Source organism: Guillardia theta (genome assembly GCF_000315625.1).
Source record: "Guillardia theta CCMP2712 unplaced genomic scaffold GUITHscaffold_27, whole genome shotgun sequence".
NCBI lineage: Eukaryota > Cryptophyceae > Pyrenomonadales > Geminigeraceae > Guillardia > Guillardia theta.
This window is the reverse complement of record NW_005434647.1, coordinates 78,243-93,406: the sequence shown is the minus strand read 5'-3', so window position 1 is coordinate 93,406 and position 15,164 is coordinate 78,243. Positions and strand designations below refer to the sequence as shown.

The following is a 15,164-nucleotide window of genomic DNA, read 5'->3' as shown; positions in this document are numbered from 1 at the left end:
TAGTCAGCTGCTGAGCAGTAGGGAGGAGGCGAGTCCTCGCCGGCATTGTAGATGATCGGTGATACTGCTCCGATGAGGAAGGCCATCCAAGGGTCCACTACCGATGCCCCAGCACTGATAGCGACCTGAGAACACAGGATGTTAGGCAGAGAGGGGGAGGACGGGGCAACGGACAAGGCTGGTCAGAACGCCATTGAGGACGGGGAGGAGCGAGAAGCTCCTGTTGAAGACAAGCTCGATGATGGTGGCAACGATGACTCCTGCCGGACTGGGTGACAAGGCCGTCCTCTCCTTCTTTCCCTCTCCCTCCACCTCCTGCCGTAGAGATAGTCGTGTTCACTGCTACCTGTAGGTGTGAAAGTCAGCCCTTGCAGCAGACAAAGTTCTTGAGAGGAAGCAGTATAGAACGAGGAGAGAGGGGAAGAGAGAGAGGAAGAGAGAGGGGAAGAGAGAGGAGGGGAGGGACGTGAAGGAGCATCTCAGTCATAGTGGTAAATGGTAGCGCAAAGAGCATGAGGGTGGAATAGCCAGAGAAGGAGGAGGAGGAGGAGGAGGAGGAGGAGGAGAAGGCGAACCTTGGCTGCGACATCTCCATGTCCATTGGAGATGCGCCAGGAAGAGCCGCAGAGAAGGCCGTACCATCCGAAGCACTGGAAGAGAACACCCAAGCTCGTAATGCTGCGGGAGGACAGGCAGGAGCAGGAGCAGCAGCAGCAGCAGCAGCAGCAGCAGCAGCAGGAGTCAGCGAAAGGCGTTACGTCCTCACCCTCCTCACTCACAAAGGATTGCCAGGGTAGACCGAGGAATTCTCTGAAAATCGATTTTTACGGGGCCCCAGGATCAACGTACCTGCAGCGGCGATGAGGCTGAAGCTATGACGTCACAGCGCAACTTACACACGAGCGATGCGGTCCCAGCAACGATGTGGACCACCGCTCCTCCTCCATGGTCGATCATCCCGTTGGATCGCGAGTTGTAGTGAAAGATGGGGCGCGCAACTCCGTTGCTGTCAGGGTAGGCACCCCAAGCCGACAGCCACCCTGCTCAGCAGCCGTCATCAATGACTACAGAGGACTTGGGAACTTACCAGTGCCCCAGACCCAATGCATCACGATAGGATGGATGAAGAGAGTAAAGATAAGAGCAAACATGATATAGGCAGCGATCTTCGTGCGCTCAGCTAAACCGTACGTTGCTGTCAATCTGCAGGGCACAATTCAACGGAAGTGCAGGAGCAGGAGCAGGAGCAGGAGCAGGAGCAGGAGCAGGAGCAGGAGCAGGAGCAGGAGCAGGAGCAGGAGCAGGAGCAGGAGCAGGAGCAGGAGCAGGAGCAGGAGCAGGAGCAGGAGCAGGAGCAGGAGCAGGAGCAGGAGCAGGAGCAGGGCTCACGTTGCTGTTGCTGTATACACCCAGAAGAAGAACCAGTTCTCCCATCCATCTGAGCCTCGGATGTTGCAGGGGCTGGCCCAGACCTTCTCCTGCACGCGGCGTGAGGCTGAAGATGAGAAGCATGAGAGCTTCGCCATCCATCTTACGGGAGTGAGTCGAAGAAGGTCCAGGCACCCTGTGCCTGCGCCATTATGCACCTTGTGCCGTGTCAGCGAGGAACGCGCCATGCGCTCAAACCTTGGCCGCTCCGATGGTGCTCCTCTTGTCATCTCCGATGAACCCAGTCCTGTCCTTGCCGAAGGCAAAGCTGTACCCGACGAACCAGAACGAGATGGTTGCGATGGCGATGCTGAGCTCAGACACTCAGCGGTACGAGGAGCCCCCGCAAATCGCATCTCACTCACCACAACAAATTCTTAAATATGCTCGTGATGACGTTCTTCGGCGCAACTTTTCCCACCTTGACGTCTCAAAGGTGAGCGTGTTGAGAGGCTGGAGGGTCGTTCCGCACCTCAACGAACACCAGCCCAGAGACAACACAGAACCCGATCGATCCCGTCACAATGATCCAGGCAACATCGATGTCCCGGGCATTCTCTATCGTCTGAAGCAGCCAGTAAGACGAGGTTCTGCTTCCCATGGATGCTCACCTTCTGTCTGATGCTGAAGAATAGCGCGTCTACTTGACGAGAGATCTCGTTCTGGATAAGGATGTCCATACTTGCGAATTAACCCTCCTCACGTGCCCCCTTCCCTCCCTCTCCAGCTCGACAGCAAAGTTTCTTCTCGCTTCCTCACGTCTAGTGCCTCCTCAGTCCTAGCTCGCGTCTCCTCTCCCACTCATTCTCTGTAGCGCCGCTCCATCGCAATCGCGCTTGTCAAGAATCGTAATGGGAGGGGGTTCAAGTGTCCATAAATGGGTGGGGTACAAAACGAGGAGGGGGGTGGGGGTGGATGGGGTGGGGTACTCGGCCAACTGTCATTCAAGCCATTTCGGTGGGTGGATCAAGAAGGTGGGGTTGTATTGAGGGGGTGGGGGGTGTCATGAGCCGGGGTCCGATCGGAATGGTGAAATCTCGGGGTAGGGGTGATTGTACTACCCCTTTATCCCCACAGAATGTGTCCAAATTGGTACGGGTAGTCTCCCAACGAGTCATGTACCCGTACCCACTAAAATTAGCTACCCCACCTACCCTTCAGGACCGTTACACATGGTGGCATCCGATCCGTCCAGTCCCCTACCACCCCCACCCCCTCAACTCCCATCTTGTGATGTCTTCCAGTCGGGGAAATCGGGAGCGATATACTACCCCACCTTTTCACTGCAAGATCAAGAAGAAAGTACCGGTCCTTGTCGGATCGAGATCTGTTCGCAGCCCAGGTCGGACTGACGGGCTCCCGGGCCTTTCTGCGGCTCCCGGGCCCGCCGCCGATATTCAGCCCGGGCCCGATCACTGAGATCACTAACACTGAAATTTACTAGTCAACTTAACTTTGAGTAAAGTCAGTACCTTATGTCGTTGACGGTTATGAGCCTCGTCCTCTTTGTCTTGAAAGGATGCCTGGGTGAACCAGGGGTAGGGTGGAACGAAAGATGTCTTTCGTTCTTTTGGAGGTGGGTGGGGTACTGTCCGAGGAATCACTGATTTACCTGCCAATATCAATGCAGGGGGTACTCGCAGGGGATTATGTGGGTGGTAAGGATCCCGTTTTTCAAATTATCCGAGATGGAGTTTCAGGGGTGGGGTGGTAGGAAAAGGCCCTGATCATCCGTGGGTGGGGATGGGTACCGTGCTCTGGTCTGAAGCCCTGACAACTCCGATGGCAGACGGTATGAAGGAGGACGGGAGAAGAGAGGATATGAAGCAAGACATCGGGGATGGATGGAGACGATGAAACAGGGAGAGTGAGGGGGGGGAGCGGGAAGAAGAGCGACAGGAAGGAGAGGTTTTGTACGCGAGAAGTGATGAGTTTGAAGACGCGTGGAGAGGTTCTGAGCAATTTTGATACCACTTCGAAGGCTGACATGTCCCATGTTGTTGGATCGATTGTGCAGGGGGGAAGGTTATTTCCTCATCGTCGATCATCGACCTGCTGGCTATTGACATCGTTAACAACAAAATAGAATGGACAACGAGTCGAGGTCGGCCCCATGTTCGTCCTTTCCTCCCCTGAGGCTCCGTTGCACGCAGGAGCTTCCATCTTCTGCATGAACATCGGGCTGGTGCTTATCGAAGCCAGCAGCCTCAAGTCGAGCCGCTACGAGCGGGTTGCTCTGAGAACCATCACCTCGATCTCCCTCGCTGCGCTGAGCTGCTGGATCCTCGGCTTCGGCTTTGGCTTCGGGATCGACCGGGGAGGCTTCATAGGGTCGAGCAAGTTTGCTCTGGATGGGTTGGGAGGCGATCCATCTCAAGGAACTTCTGACGAGTGGGAGCGTTGGTTCCTGTTCTTCTCCGTGAGCTCAATTTGCGGCAACATCTCAACCCTGGGGTTGTCGGAAAGGGGCAAGATAGAGGCAATCTCGACTTACATGACTGTCCTTGTTAGCGTCGTGTATCCCATCATCGTCCACTGGTGCTGGGGAACAGGCTGGCTCTCTGCCTGGGGAGCGTACCCGGACGCGGACGGGTCAGCTCGTCCGATCTTTCACCGTTCAAGCGACTCGAACGGCCTGCTGGACGTAGGAGGAGCAGGAGTTGTCTACTTGGTGGGAGGATGCGCATGCATGGTAGCGACGATCTTCCTTGGAGGAAGTGACTTGCGGTTCGTGGACAGGACGATGCTTTACCAGGAGGACCCGGTCAAGTCCATCGCCCACCTGCTGGGCGTTCTGACCTTCTGGTTTGGGAGCTTCTCATTCAACAGCGGCTTCCAACCCCATGACAGCCCTTCCTTCCTCCTCAATGCCGCCGCCAAGGGGATGGTGACTACGGCAATCGCAGGAGGAGCAGGATGCCTGACTTCGATCGCCACCTGCTCTCTCCTCAAGCAAGGAAATGTCGCGTATCGAGGCTTAAACGGCACCATGGTCGCGCTGGTCGCCATCTCGTCCTGCGCCATCATCGTGGACCCCTGGATGTCGCTCATTGTTGGGACCTCCTCCTCCCTCCTCGCTCTCGTCACTCACCTCCTCATCAACAGGCTCAGCTTGTGTGACCCCTGTGACGTTATCGCCACATTTGCGGTGGGAGGAGGCTGGGGCCTGCTCTGTGCCGGCATCTTCTGCACGGACGCGGACGTGCAGGCAGCTCAGTTCCCCAACAAGAACCGAGCGTGCGCAAGTGGGGAGCAGTTCGGAGTGCAGCTTGTAGGTCTGCTGGTCATCTTGACGTGGACCAGCGCGCTGTCGTGGGGGTGTTGCTTCCTGGTCGACTGGATGGTTGGTATGCACGACGAGGAGCAGCTGCAGCAGCTCGTTCGCTTCTTCGAGGACCACCGCCACAGCATGACCACCGCGCACATCTCGTCTGAGGTGGACGTGTCTTCGGAGATCCGAAAGTTCCTGCAGACGAGGGGCTCGATGGTCAAACAAGGAGCTGGGGAGAAGCAGGAGACTGACAATGGGCTCCGACTCAGCAGCGACCTCGTATACGCCAAGTTCGTGGGTAATGACTTGAGCAGGCCGACCAGCGTGCAGTTCGATCGCCAGGGGAGTGCGCAGAAGTCTGAAACGGGGGAGGGCGCAAGGGCGGTGGACGCAAGGGCGGTGGACGCTGAGTTGCAACGAGGGGGTGAAGAAGGAGGGGAGGTGTCAAAAGGCCCAGCTCCTCTTCCTCCCCTTCCCGTTGTGTCCCAAGAGAGCAGAAAGTCGCTCCTCGACGAGATCATTCAGCGAACAAACTCGAGCTCCTTCGAGTCTTACAACGGGCCGGTACGAACCATTCCCCCGTCTCTCGTTTCTCGTTCGAACCCTTTCCCCCTCCTCTTCTTCGCCTCGTGCTCTGACCCTGAGACGTTGACTCCGTCTAGATACACAACGCACGGTTCTTCCAGAGCCCCGACAGCAAGGCCGTGAGCGTGGAGCACAGCTACATGACCGGTGAGGAAGCCGGCGAGAGGACGCAGCAGAGAGAACAAGCGGAGTCGGAGGAGCGGGAGGAGATGGCAGAGTGACAGCTGGCAGGTCCCACCTTCAACATGTCTAACGAACTTGAGGCCTTGGAGCAAGGGACGGAGTGGAGAATGAGTGAGAAGAGGATACGAGCAGGGAAGGGGTTTGGTGGGGGGGGCGGGGGGAGCAGGCTGGCAGGGAACCAAGAGGAAGGAGCGAGGGAGGTTTGAGGAGAAGAGACATTGCCGGGTGGGATAGAGGAGAATCATTGACTGCAGCCGCAGACAATCCCTTCACACCGACGACAAGCGCAGGTGAGGTAAACCATCAGCATGGAACAGAGCAGAGCACCATGGAGGGAAGGTGAAGTTTCCAGTAGTGCGTTTGCCTGATCTCACTCCTTCCTCTCCAACAGACCTGACAAACAGCCTGAGCTAGTGAGACAGGAGCCCTCGGATCCTTCTGCTGCTCCCTCTCCGCCTCCTGCCTCTGCTCTGCGTCGCCGATCGAGCCCAGTATCTCCTCCACAAGAAGGCGAAGCAGCTCCGCTCCTTTCTGTGCCCCCGACTCCAGTCACGGGCAACCCACCTCCTTCTGCTCCTCCTCCTCCTCCTCTCGGGGCTCAAGGCTCCCCCTCTTTGAAGAAAGCCGATGACTGGAAGCTATCAGCCACAAGGAAGACAGGAGAGCCGCCGGGACAGCAAGAGGCTCCTCCTCCATCGGGCTGGTTTGCTCCATCCAAATCTCCGATCACCAATAGGATCCCCTCCTCCTCCTCCTCCTCCTCGGCACAGTACATCATCCAACTCGGCGAACATTTCTACTGACCTTCTCTTTCCCCCCGTTCCCCCCGGCCTCTCCATGTCATATTATGATGTTACATTAAATTCAGTTGCAATTGGAACAAGTCTGGATAAATCTCGCTCTCCTTCGCTATCTTGGACCTCAACTCCGTTCCTCTCCCCCCATCGTCTGCAACCCTCTCCCCTCCCTTCACCCGTTCGTGTTCGTTCTGCCCTCCGCCGCGTTGCTTCCTCCTGCTCCTTCCACCCGTGCTCCCTCTCCTCCTGGGGGAACGACGGAGTCCAGAGTTGCCATGAGCTCTGGTGTTAGGAGCGAGCAAGCGAGCTTGCTGGTCTTGAGCGGGAGGAGGGAGGAGGCCGGAAGGCCCATCAGCGACAAGGGACGAGCGTAGAGACTCTTCCTCTTCCCCTTTCCACTTGACCCCGACAGCTCGTCGTTGCTCTTCCGTTTCTTGTCTTCTCGTGCCGGCATGCCGTTCTTGTCCAACCCCTTGGAGCTCTGGGAGGAAGCGTGAGGGGAAGAAAAGAGAAGAGCAGCAGCGTAGAAAGGAGAGGCAACTGCAGGACAGCACCACAGGAGGGCCAAGGGCTCGATGAGACACATTGCAAGAGCCAGGGGAAACTTTGATGGGGGGGGGGGGAAGCCGGAGAATTGATGGCAAAGGAGGAGAAAGCAGCTGGGGCGGACAGTTGGCAGCAGGACCTGCACGTAGGCATTCAAGACAGCACGCTGAGCCTCCTTGGATCGATGCCGAACGCCTGAGGAAGAAGGAGGCTGAGAGGAGGAACAGCAGGAGGAGGGAGGAGGTACAGAAGAACATCTTGCCCAACGAAGGATCTCCGAAGTCCCACTCCGTCTCCAGGCAGCACTTCCAGTGCATCACGACCTGCCGCCCTGCTCAACCACTCGCCCCCTCCTTCGCAGCTTGTCAAACCTTGCATGAGTCCACGTAGCACCCAATGGTCGCGCCATTCTGCCCGCATCTCGTGCACCGCAAGCGCCTGGCGCCATGGTGAGTCTCCAGGGAGGAGGGAGGGAACGGGAGGAGAGGCACCTTCCCCTGCGGACAGCCTTGGAAATGTTGAACCATCTCCCTCCTGCCTTGCCAATTTCCGGCGTGTACAAGGCGCAACTGAGGAGACACGTGAGACAGGCGAGCGGCTTGCCGTGTGCGCACGTACTTTTCATGTACAAAGATGAATCTGTTGCTTCCTCCTCCTGCTTTGAATGGCCCCAACTGAGAGAAAACGATCAGACGTCCGCAGAGGAGGCGACTGCAAGCTACCAGCCCTCCCTCTATGCCGCCCGTCTCGCGCGCTCCTGCGTCTGCTTCAACTTGGGTCAAACATGAAAATATTCGCTCACCGCACAGCGCACAGCTGCTCTGCTCAGGCAGCCACTCCGCCTGATTTCCAGCATGTCAGACTTCACTTTCACCCATTTGACAACCCCAACCTCGTACGCTATCATATCGTAAGATCGATCTTGATCCTGACAATATCATCTCAGCGGAAACTCAACACACCTGCTTCCCTCCCTCACCTCTCCGTGACCGTGCCAAGAAACAAGCAGCTCACGCGCAACCCGCCTGCCGCTGATGAAGGCACCATGGACGGTGGAGGGATGCTCGGAGTTGGTGTGCTCCCCAGCGAAGAAGAGTCTGTTATGGTCTAGCGGACGAGCTAGCGCGTCCATGTCCTCAGGAGTGCACCCGATGGCTACGTAGGAGTAGGAGCCCATGGCGAAAGGGTCTTGACCCCATCGAGTGATCTTGTACCCGCACGGTTGCTCGCACGCTCCCTCCCCGACAACTTTCTCGAGCACCTTCATGGCCTCCCTCACCACCTCATCATCAGGCGTGACCTCGAGCTCCTTCGCCATGCTCCCTGAGATCAGCGCAAGCAGCGTCGGCTTGGAGGCGCAGTCTGTGATGTCGATGAAGAGGTAGAACTGCCCCTTCCGCTCCGACGCATACCCGATGTACTTGCCGATGGGGGTCGCGCGCTGCCAGAAGATCTTGCTGAACGCTAGGACCACCTTGTTGAGCACGCCGAACCCCAGCTTGTCGATAGCTGCTTGCTTCCACCGAGGCAGCTGCGGGTAGAAGGCGATGCTCTTGCTCTTCAAGACCCCAAGCGGGACAGTAAGAACAACAATGTCCGACGAGAGAGTCCGACCGTCCTCAAGGGTCACCTTGCAAGCAGCTTGCTGCCCTTCCTTGCCATGCTCTATCACCTTCACCTTGGAATTCAGCCTGATGTCCAAACCTTGTGCGAGGTGTTCTGCCAGCGCGCAGTATCCTGACTTGAGGAGACAATGGTCGCCATCGAACGCATTCTCGTCATCCAGGGCCCAGTTCCTGGCTGACAGGTTGTGAATGTCAGTTGCCGTTGAGTACTCGATATTCGCACAATGCCAGTTGAACAGCTGCAGCTCTCTTGCGTCATCAAGACTGTCATCGCTCGCAATCATTCTGTCCAAGAGGCCACCGAGAGACTGGTCACTCTTCTGAGAGCCCGTTCCAACCTCCTTCTGAGCCCTCTGGAGGAACTGGTTGAACAGGAGCTCTATCTTCCTGTCAGTCTCCTCGCTGTACACAACACCATCTGCATCATGGATCAAGGTGTCTGCAGGTATGTTGCACAGCTCCACGCCCTTCCGCCGTGCCAGCTCAGCAAGAGGATTACCCACAATCCCATGAATCCATCCCGCCCCGAGGTCAACGGTCCTGCCATCCAGGCTCTTGTCCGTCCAACATCTCCCTCCGATCCTGTCTCTCCCTTCCAGCACAACTACCTTACACCCCAAGGCATGCAGTTCATCTGCTGCTGACAACCCTGCGAACCCTGCGCCGATCACGATGACCGATGGCTGCGTCTTCCTGTTGGCAGGCTCAGGAGCTACCGGTCGGATCTCGCGCACCAGCCCAGCGAACTGTCTCCCTCCTATGAAAGATTTCAACCGCAGAGATCCGTCGCTGTTGATCGAAACAATCTCTCCCTTGACCACAGAGCCTTGCTTCAAGCTGCTGCTGCCCCCGCTTCGCACGCTGGACCCATTCCATTTCGGCAGTTCCGCATCGGATTTCACAGTTCTTGAGCTGGGTTGCCTTGCTGATTGTCTCGATGGCGAGTATTGTCTGGCTCTCACATCTGAATGACCCCCGTTGGCTTCATGCAACCCATGTGCTGTACTCCTTGCAACTCCGTTGGTGTGCTCTGGGGGTGAAGCCAGCAATCCTGGTTGTCTGCCTGCAATGTTTGACGTACTCGGCAAGATCTTACCAGACTGGCAAATGCAGCGATGATGTCATTAGATGAAGTGATGGAGGAAATGTTTACCTCCATGTCCATGCAGCTCAAACCTCTATCTCCGTAACCAGCCTCATACCCTGTTCGATGCTATCCGAAGAGATAGTCTTCCACACAGCAAGGTCAGAGAGTCGCCAACGTAGAAGCCAAAGGTGAATTGTTGCGAATGATCAAACGTTTACAGAATTAACACTCAAGACATGATGCAAGGTCTACCAAGACGTTCAAGGTGTGGAACATGTGGGGTTCCAAGCTGAAGCCAGGAGGATGTGACAGTGGATAGGCGGGAAACAAGAGAGGCGTGGTGCGGGAGAGGAGGGTAATGCAGATGTGAGGGAGGAGATGTGAGGGAGGAGATGTGAGGGAGGAGATGTGAGGGAGGAGATCAGTGGAGGAGATCAGGAGGATCAGGAGGAGCATGAAAGCTCCGGGCTCATAGTGCGACTCACCGGTTGCTCCCGCCATGGGCTGACAATTGTGAGGAAAGGTGGGGTCGGGGTGGTCAAAATGATGTCTGCACTAGTACCGGTACTACCAATCACCCAATATCTGCCCTTGTAAAACTCTTCAAATAGGGGTACTTTGAGGGTCAATGCTTTTTGAAGGGGTACCTTTCGATTGATGGGGTATAGCTTCAAGGGTACTTTACCCACCCCAACCCATGAAAATGAAGTAAATTTGGTGGTGGAGGTACAAAATAACCCCACCCCCTACAATGGCACTACAAAGACCAGGTAGTCCACCATTCAATCTAGCTAGGACCGGGGCCTATCCTCATAGCCTTTCCTAGGACCATTCCAGCGCAACTTCTCGGGCAGGCTCGCCTCAGAGCTCGGAGTCCTCGTGCCACCGGGGAACCAGAAGCCCCTGAAGCCTTTGAAGCGACTCCCGCCGATGATGATGCCGCGGCCGCCATGCTCGTCGGACCGTCCAGCCTCCTGGCATGCTGAGTCGGACGCCGCTAAGCCTGTCACAGTGATGAGGATGAGGACCGGATCATCAGCAAGTTGGTTAGGCTCTCTGTCTTTTCTCTTCTCTCCGCATAGCCTGTGCGAGACGCGGCTAGTTAAGCTCACCTTTTGCTGTCAAGCTTTCATCACCGGCGGTAAAGCCTCAAACTTGAACTGTCACCGCGAGCCTCCCGGGACTCACTGAGCGAGTCTGTCGGTGTCCGAGGCTAGGCCGCTGTTGCGAATCGGTCGGAGCCTCCGAGGAGTCGGGAGGGGGCCCTCGGAAGGAGCGTGTGACACGGCAATGTCCGACTCAGCGGACGCACGGGAACTTCTGGGCGGAGTCTCAGTTGAGCATCAGACGGTGCCGCAGAGGCTCTGTCCAGGCAGTGACGCGGGCCGGGTCGGAGTTCCACCGTGTCATACGACGGCGGCGGGGGTGAAGGCGGTTGCCAAGTTGCGGCCGGACGCTCAGAGGCTCCTAGCCAGGGGCAGGGCCGCCTCAACTTGACCAGTGACACAGTTCATCATGGCAGCCTTTAGTATCGGCAAGCCGTGCCCCCTTATCAGTGTCTACTGTATGTCACGGTCATATTCCGATCATGGCGGATCATCGGATATCACATGATGATGAGAACCGCGTGATCGGATGGCACTGCCACGATTCAAGTACTACTGAGTAGACTAGGCTCACAGAAATTGAATACTCACAGAAATTGAAAATTGACTCTCGCGTGTGAGTCCGACAGTGATCAGAACTCAATCCGACATCAGTACAGCTTCAACGCTAGTAGTACGGTACCAGGGCAGTGGGGTGAGGCTCTTCAAGTGCCGTGCAGTGCGTCCAATGATCACGGCAATCATCGGACAGCTTGTCACTGTGAGTTTATGTTGGATCCGGCGCAGTTTAGTAGTTTCATCACGGTCAAAACTGATCGGATCATCTCACTGCCTTGAGATCTGACTCACTGAATTCACTCAGCAGTGACGGTACATTGAGTAGAGTCCTGTGTGACGGTAACTCAGTTCCAAGCGCGCGGCCACTGAGCCGCGGCGAGCGAGGTGAGATGCCGCTAACAGTCACTGCAGTGACCGGGGGTCATCACTCATCGTTAGACAGGCAAGAGTCACTCACTATGATCATCATCACAGTGGGCCTGATTGCCAGCTCGAACGGTGAAGGCCCGGCGCCGCCGCCATTGATGATGCTGGGCGGCCACTGAGAATGCCACACAGTGACAGCTAACTCAGTCCGGACTGGCTGTCCAGGCTACGATAACTGAAGGCAGGAAAGTGAGCCTCGGAGTCACAGTCCCGGAGGTCAGTCAGCCCAGAGTGCCGCCGTTCCTCAGGCTCGCCGGCCGAGGCTACAAGCGGACCGGGAGAGGCCTCTTGAAGGGCCTCGGGACTTTCAGGATCCTCCGAGGGCCCGGCAGCATCGGGAGGTCACTGGCTGGTTGTGCTCACCGAGGAGCCTGCCAACTCCGGGGCCTGTTGGGACAGCAAGTTGACTTCCTCTCTCCTCCGGTAACCGACTCGCGACCTCAAGTCGCTCCTGAGCCCCTAAAACAAGTCTGCAGCCGCTGAGCTTGACTCAAGTAAGCCAGCAGGCACCGGAGGCTTCATGAGCATCTGAGAGTCAGAGGGGGACGAGTAAGATCATCCGATCCTTGAAGGAGCGAAGTAAGATCATCCGATCCTTGAAGGGGGCAGAGGAGCAAGGATGTGGGAGGACGAAAGCGTTGAGCTAGGAGGACGTACAGGGAGGGGCGCAGCAGATATATTTCATTCTCCTCTCCTTAGTCCGACCATTCATCGTTGTCACTCGACGCAGCCTTGTTCTTTGCCTATTGCATGGCGAAGGAGAGGGAATTTCAGGGAGACGAGGGCAGCGGAGCGGTAGCGGAGAGAGGAGAGGAGGGGAGAGAAAGAGGAGAGGAGAGGAGTCGAGAGGAGAGGAGAGGAGAGGGAGAGGAGGAGAGGAGAGGAGAGGAGAGGAGAGGAGAGGAGAGGAGAGGAGAGGAGAGGAACAGGAACATCGGTTAAAGGGCGGGAAGAAGCAGGTCAGTCAGCAGGGTGCAGAGAAGGACACGGAAGAGTCTCACAGCGGCTGACTCGAGCCCACGGATGTTGCCAATACTGACAGGAGCAGAATCTGAAGTGAAAAACGTCAGCACTAGAAGGATGGACTAGAGGGGAAGGGGGGGGGGGACCTTCAGCCTTGGGCTTCGATTTCTTCTCCTTCTCCTTCCCTCCTCCAATCCCTGTGCGCCTGCAGAAGGAGATGAAAGAAGTGAGTAGGAAAATGTCGAGGAGGGGAGGGGGGGGGAGGCGATGAGGCACGCAAAGCAGGAGAGAGAGGAGAGGAGGAGGAGGCATAGAAAGGAAAGGTTCAATGTAACGGAGTCACACCTTCTGTCCAATCGGGCCTTGAGATCAGCCATGAGATCGACTTGCCCCCCTGCCTTGCTTGGCGGCTTCTTCTTCTCCTGCCAGCCAACCTCAGCGGCGGCACAAGGACTGCGAGTCTTCTGCCTCATCAGCCTCGCCCTTAGCAGCTCCCTGAGTGTCGCTGGAGCTTTCTTGCTGCTGCTTCTTCTTCTTCCTGTAGCATCCAGCACATGAGGGGAAGATAGCGAGCATGTCTGACAGTCTCGCAATCTCTACACTCACTTCAATTTGGACATGTCTCCAGCAAACTTGCGGATGTCCGCCAGCAGAGCTGTCGAGGGACTTTTTCAAAACCAGTCCTCCTCCTCCTCCTCCTCCTCTTCCTCCTCCTCCTCCTCCTCCTCCTCCTCCTCCTCCTCCTTCCTCCCTCTCCCCCCCAACCCCACTCCCTCCCCTCCACCAGCCACCAGCTGCACCGCAACCACTAGCCCGGACTCTCCCCTCCCTCCTCTTGTCTCCCAATGACCTGATCGTCCTGTCGATTCTCCTCCTCCACTTGCAGCAGGAGCCTCTTGAGTAGCCGAAACAAGATCGCTAGGAGGAGCTGGTGGTGGTGGTGGCGGCGCGGAAACAGCTGCCGGAGGAGGGGGAGGGGGAGGAGGCATGGGTGCTCCGGGTGCAGCAGTGACTTGCTGGAAGAGTTCGGCAGGAGGGGGAGGAGGAGGAGGGGGAGGGGATGAGATCGAGGAGTGCGAGGGAGCGGCGAGACTGCTCTTGCCAGGCTGACTCGCCGCGTTCTGCACAATGGGAACCTGCAGGAGGAGGTCAGGAGGGAAGGGGAGGAGGGCGATGATGACGACCGTCGGCAGCTGCGGCAGAGCAGCGCGGATGGCGGAGGGAGCAATAGAATCTGTCTGCCATTCACAGATCTCATCCGCCAGGTTGGGGAGGCCTGAAGGTAACGGAGGTCAGGAGGCTGACAGCAAGTCCAGGAAGGAGACCAGGAAGGACGTTGGGGAGGTTCATGTTGGGAACCATCCCGAGCTCAGGGTTGAAGCCGAAGTCAACCGTGCCGAAGGAAGGAAGCTCGATGCCCTGACATGTATTTGTCACTGATTGACCTCCTGCAATGAAGAGCTACTGACATGTTTCACAGACGCTGGTGCCTCTGCAAGTGGCCTCTTGCTGGGCTTGGCACTTGGCTCTCTGTCGTCCTCGTCCTCTGGCCCTGTCGAGGAGGAGTAGGGAGCAGGAACGGGTCAACTCGAGGGGCAGACACGCTTGAGAACTTGGAGTCAACATACCCGCGAGGTTGTCAAGGATCATGTAGCCCCGGTAAGGATTTTCTGAGATGAAGGACGTCAGACCGCGAGCCTCTAACCCGCGAGGGAGGAGAAGAACCTGATGAGTTGAAGAGAAGCATGGCGTTCACCGAGTTCATGCCTTCCGGGATGCCCCCGAGCCCCTACAAGCAGAACCCTCAGCTCAACGCCGCAGACAGCGAGTAGGACCTCTGCGAGCTGCACTCGGCTATGACTCGGCTCGCTCGATGCCAGTTCCAACACTTTGAAGGGAGCCTTGCCAAGGCGTTCACGTCAGGCCCTATCACGTTCTCCACCATAAAGTTCTCCACCATAAAGTCGCATCCTTCCCCAGCACGAGCCGGCCGTGATGTCAAGACTCGTGGAGGAGCTTCGGAGCGAAGGTCGTGTTTCTTGCGGTTGAACAGACATCTGTCCACTCCCCGTCCCTCCACCTGCCTTATGAATCATCGCTCCTCCACCACCTCCACCACCTCCACCACCATCTCCTCCTCCTCCTCCTCCTCCTCCTCGTTCTCCTCCTCCTCCTCCTCCTCCTCCTCCTCCTCCTCTTCCTCCTCCTCCTCCTCCTCCTCCTCCTCCTCCTCCTCCATATCATCATCATCATCATCATCATCATCATCATCATCATCATCATCATCATCATCATCATGCTCCGTCCCGAGTCTCTTCTTCTCCTCTTCCTCCCTCTCTCTTTCTTCTGCTGTTCAGGATACGCGTCCCTGGCAGACTACATCGCTGCAGGGCATGGCAAAGTTGGGGCAGGAGATGGAATAGAAGGATCAGCTGCTGACATGGCACACAGACGCTTCGAGCATACGCGGAGAGAGTGATAGTAGAGCTTGCGCAGGGAGTTGAAGCAGAAATGGAACGGAGGAGGTAAGAGACCTCTTCCTCTCCTCCATTTCCCCATCTCCTTCAACTCCCTTCCTCACCCTCCCAT

General features: G+C 57.0%; 4 protein-coding genes across 4 annotated transcripts; 1 reads left to right on the top strand and 3 right to left on the bottom strand.

Annotated features, from left to right (window-relative positions):
- Positions 1 to 1,064: 1,064 nt before the first annotated feature.
- GUITHDRAFT_69877 (hypothetical protein) lies at positions 1,065 to 2,029 on the bottom strand (the record flags this gene model as incomplete). Its single annotated transcript, XM_005833970.1, has 5 exons — positions 1,065 to 1,203; positions 1,390 to 1,472; positions 1,627 to 1,738; positions 1,794 to 1,849; positions 1,901 to 2,029. The coding sequence occupies 5 exons, from the start codon at positions 2,027 to 2,029 to the stop codon at positions 1,065 to 1,067; spliced, it is 519 nt and encodes a 172-aa protein (XP_005834027.1).
- A 1,512-nt stretch (positions 2,030 to 3,541) lies between these two features.
- GUITHDRAFT_106960 (ammonium transporter) lies at positions 3,542 to 5,505 on the top strand (the record flags this gene model as incomplete). The annotated part of the gene is made up of 2 exons (XM_005833969.1): positions 3,542 to 5,263; positions 5,362 to 5,505. The coding sequence occupies 2 exons, from the start codon at positions 3,542 to 3,544 to the stop codon at positions 5,503 to 5,505; spliced, it is 1,866 nt and encodes a 621-aa protein (XP_005834026.1).
- A 2,242-nt stretch (positions 5,506 to 7,747) lies between these two features.
- Positions 7,748 to 9,148, bottom strand: GUITHDRAFT_69886 (hypothetical protein; the record flags this gene model as incomplete). Its single annotated transcript, XM_005833968.1, has 1 exon — positions 7,748 to 9,148. A coding segment is annotated over one exon (1,401 nt), but the record flags the coding sequence as incomplete, so codon positions are not given.
- Positions 9,149 to 12,278: 3,130 nt separating this feature from the next.
- GUITHDRAFT_162751 (hypothetical protein) lies at positions 12,279 to 14,340 on the bottom strand (the record flags this gene model as incomplete). The annotated part of the gene is made up of 9 exons (XM_005833967.1): positions 12,279 to 12,355; positions 12,614 to 12,663; positions 12,722 to 12,780; positions 12,921 to 12,997; positions 13,712 to 13,851; positions 13,901 to 13,994; positions 14,045 to 14,127; positions 14,204 to 14,245; positions 14,301 to 14,340. 9 exons carry the CDS (start codon positions 14,338 to 14,340, stop codon positions 12,308 to 12,310), a joined length of 633 nt encoding a protein of 210 aa, XP_005834024.1. The 3' UTR covers positions 12,279 to 12,307.
- Positions 14,341 to 15,164: the final 824 nt, after the last annotated feature.